At 36.9% G+C, this 16509-nt stretch overlaps 1 protein-coding gene across 1 annotated transcript in view; it reads left to right on the top strand.

Annotated features, from left to right (window-relative positions):
• Nucleotides 1-4505: 4505 nt before the first annotated feature.
• Nucleotides 4506-16509, top strand: part of LOC144252587 (1-phosphatidylinositol 3-phosphate 5-kinase-like) — a 28341-nt gene continuing 16337 nt past the window's right edge. Inside the window, 5 exon segments of the mRNA XM_077794820.1 lie at nucleotides 4506-4590; nucleotides 4593-4674; nucleotides 6007-6158; nucleotides 10675-10793; nucleotides 11716-11887. Of these exon segments, the coding sequence (XP_077650946.1) occupies nucleotides 4506-4590; nucleotides 4593-4674; nucleotides 6007-6158; nucleotides 10675-10793; nucleotides 11716-11887 (610 nt within the window).

Consider the following 16509-nt stretch of genomic DNA (forward strand, 5'->3'; position numbering starts at 1 on the left):
GACCTCTCTCTACCAGAGAGGAGGGATCCAGGTAGGCCAGGGTAGAAGTGGATATGTGGATGCAGGAAAAAGCTGTGGCAGGGGAGGTTAGGTTGTTAAGGATTGCACCCAAAGTAACCTTGGCTTTTTCACTTGGTTAGATAAGATTCTCTAAAGAATGCTAGTCAAGGTAATGTGTGTGTGTGTGTGTGTGTGTGTGTGTGGCACCGCAGTAATGAAGAATGACAAGGGGAAGCTGAATATACTCTCTAGAATGATTGCTGAAGGGCCCAGTTGAGGGTAGTGACCAGGTTTTGTACTAGGACAGATTTCTGTGGTACTCTCTAGCAGCTGAAAAGACCATCTCAAAGAAAGCTTGAATGAGGATTTGCCAAAACTCTCTGAGGAAAAGAATCCCCAGAATTGAATAAAAATAGAACCTCCCTTTATATTTCTTTCCTTTCTGTGCTCCTCTGCCAAGCCCCACAATTTCAGTCAGCAGGTTTTGGTATGTTTTCTACCGAACCAAAGTGACGATCCAGCTAGCCTTAGCATCTGCAACTCAAAACCTGAATGAAAAGCTTAGAGCCAACATCACTAACTCTGGGTCAGGCACTCTGCCAACCGCTTTTCATGAACTGTTTTACATAATCTTAAAAAAAAAGAAGTATGTGAAGTGGGTACTGCTATTATTAACTCCATTTTACACACCAGAGGTCTGAGGCCTGAAGAAGTTAGCAATTTTTCTACAGGAATATGCCTAGCTATGGTCGGAGTCCTGCAAGTCTGACACCGGAGTCTTTGCTCTCACCCACTGATCAGCGCTACATAAGTCAAAGTCCGGGTCACGAGAACGCCGAGCACTGTAACCCATTAAGAGTGCTCACGGTGTCGAACACATACGGTAACCGTGGCCCAGCCAGCACCCGTCCGGTGCCCAGGACACCAAGCACGCATCCAGTGACCCACACGCGTGACGCTCAAGTGCGCCGTGATCCTGGCTTCCTCAAAAAAGGCGGAGGAGGCCTACCTTTGGCCAAGTGGTCCCAGACGACACTCTCTGGGCTGGACTCTTACTGCCTGAGCGTCTGATCCCAACGTCGTGCGGGCGGGGAGGAGGGGGCGGAGTCGGCCCCCAGGAAAGATTGCGGATTGGTGGGGAGGAGGAACGGGGGGGGGGCGGAGCCTTGGAGGGAAGGGAGACACCGCATCTACCGTGTAAGCATCTTCGCTTCCTGCCACAACAGCCAGCGTTGGAGTACTCCTTCGCTGCGCTCCGGGGCGGGCTCCCTGCACCTGAGCGGGGTGAAGCTGGGGTTGGGGTGGAGGGAGGCCGGCGGGGCCGGGGCGGGAGGCCCAGATAAAGGAGAGGCCTGGGGTGTGGCCAGCTGGGGCTGATAGTGGGAAGAAGGCCGGCTTGGGTGCTGTGCGGGCCAGAGCAGTGGGGGAAAGCTGAGGTGAGGGCGAGAGATGGGGCTCCTTCGCTGGGCTGGGCCAGGAAAGGCCAAGAACCTGTCCCAAGCATTAGCTGGTCTTCCTAATTCCAGGCTGCCCTAAGTCTGGCGAGTGGAACGGGAGCCGAGTAGGGCACTTCTTGAAGAGGGTTCCTTGAAACATTTGAAGTTCCCTTGCACCTCTTTTAACCTTCATGCCCGAACTTATTTAGGAGGAGGAATGCCCACTCCTCTTCCCTTTGAGTGGACGAGCTCTGGTCCATGTGTCAGAGGTACATCATTAGGCTGGAAAAGAAAGTTCATAAGCTACAGAACTGGTAACAACATTGGGCTTTCAAATATGCGTATATCTCCTTAAAAGCTTGTTTCTGCCATTAAAGGCGATTTTATTTCAACTCAAAGTGTTTTGGGAAGACTTGGTTTCCAAATTAGTACTTCCCTTTCTTAAAGAATGTTCTCAACAAAAGGATGAGAATGAAGTGGGTGGATACTTTTAGGAATATGGGGTCTTCTGCCTAGAGTTTGTTGTTATTAAGACATTCAAGAAATATGAAAAATGCTAGAATTCTGTATCAAGCAGAATCGGTTATTTCTGTGTATCTGTGTATAATATGTTAAATTATTAAGATGTTAATTCCGTGCATTCATTTAGTAAAAATTAGTACAATGACAATACAGATAGTATTTTGGCATATTTGCAGTATTTTATTTCGGATTTATTTGAATCTCATTTTCTGCCTCTCCAAAAGGTCCTACTCTGTCATTCTTACAAAAAATATTCTTAGTTTTATTTTTCTTGAGTTTGGGCAGGTTGACTCCTCTGAGAGGCAAGACTAATTTCCTGGGAACTGCCTCTTTCTTTCTGGAAAGAGTAATATGGATCAGTTTTGGTATTCCTTTAGTATTTTTGTTGGCAAAAATTGAACAACAACAACAACAAAACTCTTTGTTGGTGGAAGCCAACACTACTAGTATTAAACTGTCCTGCATTATTAGATAAAATTTGAGTATTTTTTTTTAAAAAAAACTACTTAGAGATGACTAGGCTGATACTTGGATATTCTAACTAAAATTTTGATATTGGCTGATAGAGCAACTTATTTCCTACGTTTAATACCCCATAGCCTACTGATTAGCTTTACTAACAAGGTAATATGCGTATACTACACTAACCTTGAAATGGAAAGAGGTGGAGTGCTGGTGATACATCAGAGGTCTTTGATTAAGTAGATAAATACTTCTAATTACCTGTCAGGAAGGAGTCCTAGTTTTTATAATAAGCAGTTATTGAGTTGTCAAAAAATTAGAGTTGTAATGTAGTTTTTTCAGGATCCCAATATCATGTAATTATTATTGATAACTCCATGTGATTGTATTTATGTTGTAGAGACAATACTTGCTATATTTTAATATTGTAATTTTTTATCTTCATATCTCCAAAACCTAATAAAAGTTTCATGTTTAGTTGATCTTTAGAAGTAATTCAAGCTAATTCTAAGGCTCTTTATGCAGGTTTTTAACTCTGCTTCTGATATTACTTTTGTGAAAGTAGAATATAAGTTGTTTTCTGAGGTCTGAGGTTGCTATTGTCATCATGTCCTTCATCTCTAGTACTCTTTTAAAAAATACAGGACAAAAATTTGAGTTTGTACTTAATCAGTCACCATCTTATTTTCTAAGTCTTGAAGCTGGAATATGGAGTGTCATGATACTTTGGAAGGATTATTAACTACTTTCCCCAATAGAAGATGATATTAAAGACTTTTCCCTTTTTCCTTCCTCCTCCTCTTCTCTCACTTTCCCCCCTTACTCTTTTTCTTTTCCTCCCTGCCCCAGCTTCTAATAAATATTTATTGCCAAAATTCTGTTTAAGTTAGTGGTTTCATTTGTGCTTTAATTAAAAGTCAATTAAATTATAAATAAAGCAAAGTCTTGAGTAGTCTTGAGTAGCTAGAAAATAGCTTATAGGCTAGACTTGGAGGTCTGTGAAAAGCTACAAAAATAATTTCAATCTAAAGAATTTTGTGGTGAGATTAGATGCAGGTTCCCAAACTATCTTTGTGACCTCCCCCCAGGAAAGTTATTTTAGATTCAGAGTACCTTGGTTGCCTTGAAGATAAAAATGTAATGAGGACTGCTTTATGTACCTTCCAGGATTGTAAAAATAAAATGAGATGGTGCATATGATTTCAGAGAAGCAAAGCATTTACAAGAGTGTAATGTCCTCTTTTTAAAAGTGTAAATTATATTAGAAACTAAAGCATTTTAATGACTAACTAGAGGTATGCATGGTTCTTCTGGTTGAACTATAACTCCGAATAGCAAAATATAAATCGGTGCTTTTTTGGTAAACTCTGATGTGGAGATTTACTGCTTTGGCTGAATTATGATTTTTGGTAATTTAGGGGAAAAAGTCCTTTAGGAAGATCTTTATCTTAATATTTATATAGGGTTAAAGGGGAAAATAGCAAGTTCATGTTCCTGGGAGGAAACATGATGGAGCATAGCTTATTGATTTGAATAGTTGTCAATATTCAAATAAGGTGTAACTTGAGCTAATTATTGAGTTTATATAGAAATGTTTAAAGGATGACTTATTTTATTTCCTTTCTTTAGGTAGATAATTTTTTGTTATATTTTTAGAGGGAAAAGCTGAAATAAGTAAGATGGAGGAATTTATATGTTGGCATAAAACCAGTTTCCCCCTATAACTTTAAAAAAATATTAAGTACCTTTTTTCCCAAAATTTTTACAGATACGAAAATATTTTTCTTCTTTGCCTGCTCACATTTATGCCTTACCTGCAAATTTTTTAATTTAAAAATTTTAAAATGATTTTAATAGTAATGTTTGAAATTAGGTTGACCATCAGTTTTAGGTGTTGAGGTTTGATTTAGACAGCAGTGTTTTTAAACCTTCACTTGAGTATGCTAAGCTAAATTCACTGACTCTTTGGTTTTCATAGGTAAAAACTCTCACAGAATAGGATCTTCCAGATGTATGCATATTGTTTGAAATTAACTTTTGGCTTCTGAAACAGTAACTTTTTTTTTTCTTTTGCAGACTCATGAAATGGCCACAGATGATAAGACTTCCTCAACACTGGACTCTGCTAATGATTTGCCTCGACCTCCTACCAGTCATTCTCATCTTATACACTTAAACCTTTGACTCCTGACCAGGATGAACCTTCTTTTAAATCAGCATATAGTTCTTTTGTAAATCTTTTTCGATTTAACAAAGGGAAGACTTACTCTTAAGCATCAGAAAACTTACAGTTTTGATTCTTTATAGTTCCCTTATTCAACTTTCATGTTGTATCTTTGTGAAAAAGTGAAATATTAATAAGATGCTTAATTCATATATCACCAGATTTTTCTGCTTAAGAAGAAAAAGCTAGATTTCTTTTTTTTTTGGGGGGGGGTACTGTTGAACCCAGGGGTGCTTAACCAGTGAACACATCCCCAGCCCTGTTTTATATTTTATTTAAAGACAGGGCAAGAGCTTGTCTTGCTGAGTTGCTTATAGTGTCACTAATTTCCTGAGGCTGGCTTTGAACTTGTGATCTTCCTGTGTCAGCCTCCTGAGCTGCTGGGATTGTGTGCCATTGAGCCCAGACTAGGTAGAATTTTTTTTTAAATATTGTTTTTAGTTGTAGGTGGATACAACACCTTTATTTTGTTTAACTTGTTTTTATGTAGTGCTGAGGATCGAACCCAGTGCCTCACATGTGGGAGGCAAACACTTTATCACTGAGCCACAACCCCAGCCCCTCAGTAGAAATTTTGATAGTTCTAATTAAGTTTATTAATGGTTAGGTTTAAAGTACTGTAAAAACTTGGTACATTTTTAAGATGATAATTTTTAAAAAATAAGCTTTAATTTTTAAAACAGTTTTATTAGATTTATAGAAAAATTGGAAAGATAATGCAGAGCACTTAGTTTACCCCTACATTCAGTTTCTGCTATTATTAACATCTTAGGTTAGTATTACTATACTATCAGTATTACTGCACTAATGTAAAGATTTTACAATTTTCACTAACTACTGTATGTATTTTATTCAGAGTTTTAAAATTTTTACATAATGTCCTTTTATTGTTATAAGATTCCATCTAAGATATTATATTATGTAGTCTCTTTATAAGATAATACTCTATTTATTTAGTAAACGTTTATTGAGCAGCTACTATATTGGGTGCTGTTTCAATAGTACAAGGAATCTCTTCCATAAACACAGCAAAAAATCTGGGCCTTTGTGTAAAAAGCTTGCATTCTGTTTCCTCAAACTTCAAATGAAAAGTAAAACAGAAAATCACATATACCAAGGGTGTGATTATTGGCTTATAATTTTGCTCTACTCTTTGGATTTCTTTCTTTTAAAAAAAATCCAAAAGCCTAATTTTAAATTATGCATGTAATATATACATACATATATATAAGTATATATATGTATGTGTGTGTGTATGTATGTATATATATAATATAGTTGTCTGGAAAATTTCATGTTTTCTCTTTGCTGAATTCTTGTGTCTCAATTTTTCAAATAATGTCAACCTTTCTTTTGCTCTACAGAGAGAGGAGAAGGGAGCCAAGGAGAGCACCCTTCTCCCAGTGGAATTTGGTCCAGCCCTCAGCTCCCTTCAAGGACACAATCAGTGAGGTCACCTGTTCCTTATAAAAAACAGCTTAATGAGGAACTTCAGCGACGCTCTTCAGTGTTAGGTAAAAGAGTGTTCTTATTTCATTCTTCTAAGATTTTTCCACAGTCATTGTTTCCCAAGTTATTTACTGACTTAACTTTCTTGTTGTTTGGAATAGTCAGGTACTCTCCAGAATAAATAAAACTATTACTTAATTAGTGAAAGAATTTGTTGATATCTGAATAAAAGCTCTTAAACATGTCACTAAACTTTGATTTAGGCAAACAACAGACCTCTTGGCTGCTTTTTGATTAATTACTTGCTTGAGTTTCAGCAGAGAACAATTTGCAGCATCCCCAGGAGAACACAGGTTAGTTTCAGTCTTGTGAATGAATTCTGTGTCTGTATTTGGGTGCTAGTGAAATGTGATGTGCATGCCTCTGGCTGCAGAATTCTTCAACTCCATTGCTGGGCTGCCACTTGCTCTTGGCCTGTGTCCTTTGTGGGGTGCAAACTATCAGTGTGGCTGTATAAGCGGAGCTCTTCTTGCCTGTTTATTCTCCATCCTGGTTTATTACACAGTCACCTCCTTCATTTTCATGCTCTTCTAATGAGTGCGTGCTAGGGATCAGTGAAGTGAAGAAACTGGAGAGAGTAAATATTTTATGCTTTATTTCTGGTAGATTGCTAAACTCAGTAGAATGGTTTGCCCAACCATCTATCAAGGTGATAGAAGAAGGCAGTGGGAAGTGGTGTAATAGAGGCAAAGGGATACAGCATTGAGAAATCAAGTGTCCCTGAATACCAGATCCTGTGGGCCCTGGCCAGTCTTCCCCATGAGAATGAAAAATAGATGAAAGCAATGGTGTTTGGCAGAAGGATATTTTATTTCTAGCTGAGATTTGGTTTATTGGAAGAGGCAAGAGAAATCAAGAAGAAGTACTGCTGAAGAACTGGATCAGAGCTGGCTGTGTCATCTTTACAGGACTTCTAAGGCAGTGATCTTTAACCCCTGGTTAAGAATTGGAAGTTGGGCAAGGGAAGAGAAATAAAGGAGCTCTCCTTTTATTTTAAAACATCTCCACTTTAACCTTTAACCTTAGCTCTTATACCTGGCCCATGGCCAACAGCCTGTTTTTGTTGAGGGAGCCCTTCTGACTAAATAATATTGAATGAAGACATTATTGTCTGAAAATTTCACCTACCACCTTTTCTTTGCAGAATTATTGATCTTAGTTTTTCAAAATACCACGCTTTCCTTAGCTACAGAAAGAAGAAAAGGAGACCAAGGAGAGCAGCAGTCTCCATTTTAAGCATAGGATTTCCTCACTTGTTCAGTTGAGGAGTTGGAGTAGAAACTCATCTTTTAGTAGTGACAGACTGCCTAACTTTGCCTGTCATGTTATGATACAATTGAATTTAAATATTTTTAGATGGAGCTTCTAATGTCTCATTTGTTGCAGTTTCTATATTAAAAAAAAATTTTTAAATATCTTTATTTTACTAATTTAGTTTTTTTTTATGTGGTGCTAAAGATCGAACCCAGTGTCCCACATGTGCCAGGCAAGTGCTCTACCACTGAGCTACAACCCCAGCCCCTCTACCTTTTTTTATTGTCTTTATTCTTGGATTCTACCTTAGATGCATTCGAACTTCAAAAGCCTGGGACTGTTTGGCCAAATAAGTTCCTTTCTTCACTAAAGAACTGTAATTATGTACTGGCTTTAGACCTTAGGAAAATAATTTAATTTCCTGGTATCTCTTTTATAAGAAGCAGCTAAGATTATTTGCCTAAGAGCAAAGAGCTAGACTAGATTTTCTCAGTGTCTGTTCATCTTAATTCAAGGGCACTAGTGCTCATGGTTCTAGGAAGAGCCTCACTCATCCTTTTCCAGTGGATGATGTTATTAATACTATCTTGTATTTCTAAGTAGCTAAATGCAAGGGGCTTCACAGTTTGTTATTGCCAGTATGCGGAGCATTCCCATTGTAATTCTCACAGCTTTGTCTCCTTTTTCAACTTATAATTCATGGATAGTTGCTTTATATTTTGAGACTCAAGAATAATTTGGTCGTTCTAATACTTACATTTTAGTACCACCTCTGAGGTATTACTAATGCTAAATTAAGATAAAAAGTTTTCAAAGTGTTTAAAAATAAGTGCAGTTTAGATACAGTGATTATTTCATTAAATTGTTTTAGGTAATTCTTTGTAAATTTGGATTTAGATATCAACCTCTCATTTCTTTGCAATCTTTTATTTCCCACCCAACTAAAACAAAGCACACCTAATATAAATCTGGCAAATAGTGAGTTTGAGGCAGATTTTCCATTTTATTTTTTAAATCATTATTATTTTGTTGTTGTTGTTGTTGATGGACCTTTATTTTATTTATCTGTTTGTGGTGCTCAGAATCGAGCTCAGTGTCTGATGCATGCTAGGCAAGTGCTTTACCACTGAGCTACAACCCCAGCCCCAGATTTTCCATTTTATAGTAGTTCCCATTATCTGCAGGGATATACTCTAAACCTCCTTTCTTTTCTGTACCAGTAGAGGCTTGAAAACACAGATAGTACCAGACCCTATGTTTTTTATCCCCATATGTACACATCTGTGATAAAGTTTAACTTGTAAATTAGGCATAGAAAGAGAGTAACAAAAATAAATATGACAATAAATATGTTAAAAATCATGTGATTGTTGTCTCTTTCTCTTGAAAGAATGAAGACAAATGTTAAAATTTTAGACTGCAGTTGCCTGTGGGTACTTGAAACCTTGGAAATAACTGCAGTCTCTTTAGGTTAGTGGGAGCTCCATGGGTTATAAGACTAGAGTGTTTAAGCTAATTGGATGTTCATCTTTTTTGTCAAATCACCTCCTATTCACCCTTAGATTTTGAAACAGCTGGAGTGTCTTAACTTTTTGTCACTATGACCAAAATACCTGATAGGAACAACTTTTAAGAAAAGTTTACTTTGGGTTCATGGTTTCAGAAGTTTCACTCCATAGTCAGCCAACTCCATTACACTGGGCCTGAGGCAAGGCAGAATGTTAGAATAGAAGGACATGGTAGAGGAAAGCTGCTCAGCTCTTGGCAGTTAGGAAGTAGAGAGAGTGAGTAGCTAGGAACAAAATATAAGGCCTAAGGATATACCCCTACTGGCCTCCTTCTTCCAGTCATGTCCCAGCTGCCTATAATTACCACCCAGTAATCCACTCAGATTATTAATCCATTAAATTGATTGATTCACTGATAAGATTATAGTGTCCATAGCCTAAACATTTCATCTCTGAATATTCGTGTATTAACTAATTTGAGTTTTTCAGGAACACCTCATATCAAAACCATAACACTAATCCAGGAATAGAAACTGCAGTAGTTTTGGTCCACAAGAAAAGTACAGTTACCTACTAGTGGCACTTTTGGTGGGCATCTACCATTCTGGTTACAAAGCTAGAATCTGGGCTTGTTTTATTATAGATAGATTTATGTTTAGTATTGCCATTTCAGTGAAACAGCTGGAGTGTCTTAACTTTTTGTCAGTATGACCAAAATACCTGAGAGGAACAACTTGTAAGAAAAGTTTATTTTGGGTTCATGGTTACAGAGTTGTCAGTCCATAGTTAGATAACTCATCTTTTTTGTCAGATCACCTCCTGTTCACGCTTAGGTTTTGAAACAGCTGGAGTATCTTAACTTTTTGTCACTATGACCAAAATACCTGACCCTTTCAGTTTGGAACTACAGGATTGGGTTGGGTGCAATAGAGAAGGATAGGACTAGAGTTTTAGCAATTCTTTGGCAGTTATAATATGCTTGGACATTTGTCAGATTTTATCATGGTCAAATCTACTCTCTTAGATGTTTTGAATTCTATCAGAATCTTTTTTAAAAAATATATTTATTTTTTAGTTGTAGCTAGACACAATACCTTTGTTTTATTTATTTTTATGTGGTGCTGAGGATCAAACATGCTAGGTGAGTGCTCTATCGATGACCCACAACCCCAGCCCTCTATCAGAATCTTTAGGGGTGAGTTATTTCTTTTTGATGATTAGCCCCAGAAGTGAACCATTTGATCCTATTGCTTACCTATTTGACTATAGAGACTAAGCTAAACTAACCACATTTTTTTAACCTAAATTCTTAACTTTAATGTGGTTTATTAGTTTTTTTTTTTTTTTGCTCCTTTTATGGCTAGTGTTTAATCCTCTGGAGTTGCTTTTTCTTCTGTTAAATGTCCAGCAGGTATTTATTATAGGCTGGGACCAAAGAGCAAAAGAAATCATTACTGAATTCTGACCATGTAGATAATGCTGCTGTTTTAGGCCTCCAAACCATCAGCTCAGATAGTTCTTGTCTTAGATGGCTTTTACTTGCTTGTGAAATAGTATTTTACATGGCAATAAGAAATACTTTCAACAGTCTGTTACCCTTATAAAGACCACCCTTAACTCTCAACCTATGTCACTGGTTGGGAGAATACAAGTAATAAAAGCACTTCACATCACATAGATGCAGTGTTTTATATAGACACAAGGAACCGTTAACAAGATTGCCTTTGTTGTTCTCTCTTTTTTTTTTAATATGACTCAGATACAAGAAGGAAGGCAGAACCTACCTTTGGAGGTCATGATCCTCGTACAGCTGTTCAGCTTCGAAGCCTCAGCACAGTATTAAAACGTCTCAAAGAAATCATGGAGGGAAAAAGCCAGGTAATAATTAGTGCTTTGGAAGATTTCTTCTTACATACTTTTTGGGATCATACCATTCCCACTGAAAAATGACATAATATGACTTGAAAGAAAATGTATTTGTTAAGCTGGGTGTGGTGGTGCAGACCTGTAATACCAGAGGCTTGGGAGGCTGAGGCAGTAGAATCTTGAGTTCAAAGCCAGCCTCAGCAACTTAGTGAGACTCTATCTCTAAATGAAATATAAGAAAGGGCTGGGGATGTGGTTCAGAGGTTGAGTGCCATGGTTTCAATCCCTGGTACCAAAAATAAAGAATAAAATGATAGTATATTTATTATTTATTTCAGTTGTGAAAACCACAATTTTTTTAACGTAAGTTCTTAACTTTAATGTGGTTAATTGTATCAGTTTTTTTTTCTCCTTTTAAGGCTAGTGTTTTTTTCTCCTTTTAAGGCTAGTTTCAGGCCAGGATCTGTAGATATACCCCTATGATTCTTTTTAAGAAGCTTTATTATTTGTGTGAATAAATAGGGTCAAGTTTCCTTTTATTTTCATGTCTATTTGGATATAATGGACATGAGGATAGCACCATAGTTTTTGAAAGACCATCTGTCATTGATTGTGCTGTAAATCTTATCACAAAAATCATGTACACATTAGTGTATGCTAAGCTACTTTTTTCTGTTCCATATCTCCATTTTTTTTGTCCTTGCACCAGTACTATTTAAAATTATATAGCTTTTGAATAAGTCTTGAAGGATGGTAATGTAAATCCTGTTTTATTCTTCAGGATTGTTCTTGGTCATTTTGGTCTTTTGCATTTATTATGAATTTTAGAATTAACTTCTCATTTCTGTAAAAAAAATCTTCAAGGATTTTATTTGCCATTACAATATAAAAATCAGTATTTTCAAGAAGTCTTCACACATTTTTATTGTTATAGGATAGTGACCTGAAGCAATACTGGATGCCAGATAGCCAATGTAAAGAGTGCTGTGACTGTAGTGAAAAATTCACAACCTTTAGGCGCAGACACCATTGCCAACTATGTGGGCAGATTTTCTGCAGTCATTGCTGTAATCAAGAAATCCCTGGAAAATTTATGGGCTATACAGGTAAATGCATTTTATTGACAGTATTACAATTTTTAAAGGTCATAAGTATAAAATAATTATAATACAGGACCAACAATAAGCCAATTTTTATTTTGGGCCTTGTGTGTAAGGCGTGGGGATGCAATAGTGAGGGCGACAGCACTTCACAGTCAAGTGATAAAGTAGATGGAAAGTTAAAAAATAACTAGAATAAAAGACAGTGTATCATAGATACTAGTAGAAAGCTCTAGGGATGTTAAAAGTTATCAGACAAGATGGTTAGGGTAGATTTCTAATTTATATTATTATGAGAGTTCTTATTTTTAAAGTTTTTTCTTGACTTATATGACACTATGTTTTGGCAAATTGTATCTTACTCTTATTCTTCCATAAGGAACATAGTCAAATTTTAGCAATACTGAAAATTCAAGTTATTTGTTGAAACAGAAGAAAGCTGACAATGGTGTGTGGATTTATGCAGTGATTTGGAGTGGAAGGTGGACCAAAATTACTCAAGAAAATGCTCTTGACTTCTTTCATGTTATTTTTGTTATTGTATAGATTTTCCTTTTGCTTTCATTCACTTGAAAAAAAAAAAGAAACTAAAATTGCTACAGAGTTCATTATCTTTCATCCAGATTGACTAGAGCTTTTAAGAGATTTTCTTACTCCTAGTTTTTCCCTATCTTGAATTCATTTTTCATATTCAAGTCAGTATTTGTAGAATGCCAATTGATCATGTCAGGTTATTTCCCTGCTTAGTACTCTTAGGATAAATACCTTTTCAGAGCTACCATTACCCTTAGGATAAAATCTATCTCATACGGTTAGGATTGATTTCTTTCCTTTTTATTGAGGCACTTAACCACTGAGCTAGATCCCTGGTCTTTTTTTTTTTTAATTTTGAAAGAGGGACTTGCTGAATTGCTGAGGCTGGCCTTGAACTTGTGATCATCCTGCCTCAGCCTCCTGTGTCACTGGGATTTTAGGTGTGTGTTCCATGCCTGGCTGGCATTTTAGTCTCTTAGGACTACCATAACAAAGTACTGGCTGAATGGCTTAGAACAATAGAAATTTATTGTCTTACAGTTCTGGAGGCCAGAAGCACCATAATAGAGGTTAAGGAATCAATGTATGGATTTTACCAGTTGCTGAATATGTCTATATCAATTATATATTCTAGAACTGATGAAATAACCACAGAATGGGCTTTGGGGATCCACTAAACTCACTGTCACATGTACCTGAGCTAAAACTCCCATCAGTTGCCATGCCTCCCTAAGCCTCTGCTGTGACTGGTGAACAACAGTGATGTTTGAGTCCTTGGAATTAGTTTCAGTTTAGAGTTAGTGCTGGTAATCCCTGAAAAAGTTGACTGTTTCCTTGCTTTAATTGTATAGTCACAGTATTCAAAGGCCATAAATCCCTTTGGCCCCTGATACCTGAGGATCCAGTTATCCCAATTGCATTTGGTTTTCCTGGTTCAGTGGTAGCAGTAATTTCTTATCTAAAAAGAAAAGCAATAGCAGCCAGAGCCCTTCAGGGATTCTGAGTCTCCCCTCACAAATTTATGTTTCATGGTTGTGCTGAATGGTATATCTTTCAGGGATAAGGGAGCAGGTTTTATATGGCAAATCCACTCTATTTTATGTGTGTGACCAAGTATGATTTATTATAGGCAAATCATAGAAAAAGGTTACTAATATCCATAGATAAATTCCTTAAGTCATATGTAAAGAGAGACTATTATTAAAAGTTTACTTTAGTTTTCTGTCAAATCAAACACTACTATCACTTACAACTAGATTTTTTATGCTTTCCAAGTATTAGCACAATTAGCATTACTTTATAAATAATCAAATCATAACTAGGTCCCAGTGGTTTTGTCTACATCCAGATTATTCAAGTTATCAGGAAGAAAATCTTTTGTTTACTTTAGCTTTTAGTTCCTGGTGATAGCTCCAAATACAACAAGTATGAGAAGCTTCTGCTTCCATATTACGAGTATCTTGACCAAATAAACCCAGTAGCTGTTGAACAATGAATTGAGCTGTACTGAATTCCTCTGCAGGTTTGGCTACGTTAGCCAAACCAGTACATACCAATCCCTGTTTCATAATTGGCATCAGGAAAAAAAACCAAATACCTGTTTTTGTTGATTGTAGAGGTACAAGGTCTAGGGTACTCCTCTGGTGATGTATTTCTTGCTAGCAGAGCCCAAAGGTCATGCAGAGCATCACATAATAAGAGAGAGGGAGTGTGGTTATGTATGTGCAAAATTGACTCATTCCTGTTTCCTAAGCTCATGTATTCCTTGCTCTGTAGTATATTAGGGGAGTTCAGGCATTTTATCTTCATTTTTAATATAAGCCACCTTTTAAAGATTCATATTTTTTAGCCAGTCAACTAAATAGACTTAAGAGCTTCTTTTAACTTCTCAAGCTGCAAGATTAAATATGGAATCTCTATTTAATGGACCCATATCAGTAAATTCAACTTGGGCCAATTTTCTATCCACTCTTATCCTATACCCTCAATAGCCATCTCACACATTCCTTGGGTTTTTGTCTATATTAATTGGAATAGTCATTTGGTTCTTCGGGTATACCACATACATCCTCATTGGTCTTACTTTGTACCTTACCTTTAAGACCTGACAGGACTTGACTATGGGTTGGAGGTACTAGGAATAGATCTTGAGGGGAATTAGAAGTGTCTTGCAAGGCACCTAACTCGAGGGAGGGCATTACAAATTCCTGAAGCAAAGCAGAGTTAATTTCGGATGACTTGGAAAGGCTACTTCCGACAGGAGGTTCAGATTTGGGGGTTTAATATCCTTAGCTTCTTTTGGCTTTTCCCATATATCTTCATTCTAATTTTCAGGATCCCATTTCTTCCTAATCAGTGTCCTCACTTTATTAGCAGACATACTGCAAGATTGGTAATTGAAGTTATGGGTTTGGTATTTTTTTTAAACAACTGAAATTTGTTCTCCCGTTTCTGCATTTCTGGGGGCCAAAAGCTTGGAATCAAAGTGTTGGCAGTCTTACTTCCTTCTGGAGGCTCCAAGGGAGAATTCATCCAGGCTTCTCTCCTATTTTCCGGTGGTTGCTGGTAGTTCTTCATGTTCTTTGGCTTGTGAACAGAACCATCACTCCTGTCTCTGTCTTTGTTGTTATGTGTATTAATTCAGCCACTTGTATTTTGAGAATTGGTTAGATATTCAGCAATCTTAGCACTGAGGCCATAGGAGATAAGGGATTCTTTCAGGGAAGACAGAAACTTTTAATTAGCTCAGTTCTTGAACTGGGAATTTGAATCCTGAGGTTATTCTTTTATTTCTCTACTTTGTGTAGTGCAATTAGGAACAATAAGTTTATCTTAATATACTTATTAGTTTGACAAAAATGTTCAAAGATTAAATACATAGTAACTCATAATCTTGCTTCTTATAAGTATTTGATTAGGAGTATCCATACATAGGTGATATTTTGCATGTTTGTATTGCTAAGCACACCATAGATTATCAATATTCTCTTTGCTGTTAGAAATAAAATCATTAGTGCCTTTCAGTCCAATCAGAGAACCAGTTCTAGAAACATGAAAGCCCATTCAGGAACCTTATCCTTAAAATTCTTTTCCTTTGGAACCATTCTTTTTACCAGTTTTAGTTATGTTTGTGTGTCTGGTGACAAAAAATACCTGACAAAAACAATATAGAGGAGGGAAAGTTTATTTTGGCTCCTGGTTCCAGAAGTTTAATCCATGGTCAATTGAGTCCACTGCTCTGGGCCTGAGATGAGATGGAGCTTCATGGCAGAAGGGAGTGGTGAAGGAAAGCTGCTTAGTTTATGGTGGGGTCAGGAAGCAGAGAGGAAAGACATGAACCTAATGACCCACCTCCTTCAGCCACATACAAGTTACCTACAGATACCAGGAGGTCCATTTAAACTAGGCTAGACTGATCAGGTTACAGCTCTCACAATCCAGTCATTTCACCTTATTACTGCATTACTACAGGATCTTTTGAGGGACATCTCATATTCAAATATAACAGTACCAAAATCTGCATTAGTGAGAATTCTTTAAAGAAACAGAATGAATGGAGTTATGCACACACACTGAGCAAATGAGTGAGAGAAGTTTATCTGTATTTTAAGGAATCAGCTCAAGTGATTTAATGATTGTGAAGGGCTGGCAAGTCTGAAATTCTCAAGGAGGCTAGCAGGCTGAAAACTTCTATAGGATTTCTGCCTTGCAGTATTTCCTTTTTATTCTGGAAACTTTAGTCTTACCTCCTCAGACCTTTAACTGATTGGATGAGACTCACTACCTTGTGGAGAATAATTTGCTTTACTTCAGTATTTGTAAATATTAATCATACTCCCTGCACCCCTCAACCCCAGATAACTGTTTAGATTACTTGACCAAACCCCTTGTCTAGCCAAGTTGACCCGAGATTAACCATCACAAATGGGAATAATATATTTAGTGCACAATTGCACATTGAGATGCTGAATAAATGTAGAATACCTGGAACAATGTCTGGCACATATCAAAGGATCCATGAATATTAAGCAATTATTATGGTAATAGTAAAAGTAATATCTATGCATTCATCATGCAGCATTTTAAATTATATA

This window comes from Urocitellus parryii, unplaced genomic scaffold (assembly GCF_045843805.1).
Source record: "Urocitellus parryii isolate mUroPar1 unplaced genomic scaffold, mUroPar1.hap1 Scaffold_48, whole genome shotgun sequence".
Classification (NCBI taxonomy): Eukaryota; Metazoa; Chordata; class Mammalia; order Rodentia; family Sciuridae; genus Urocitellus; species Urocitellus parryii.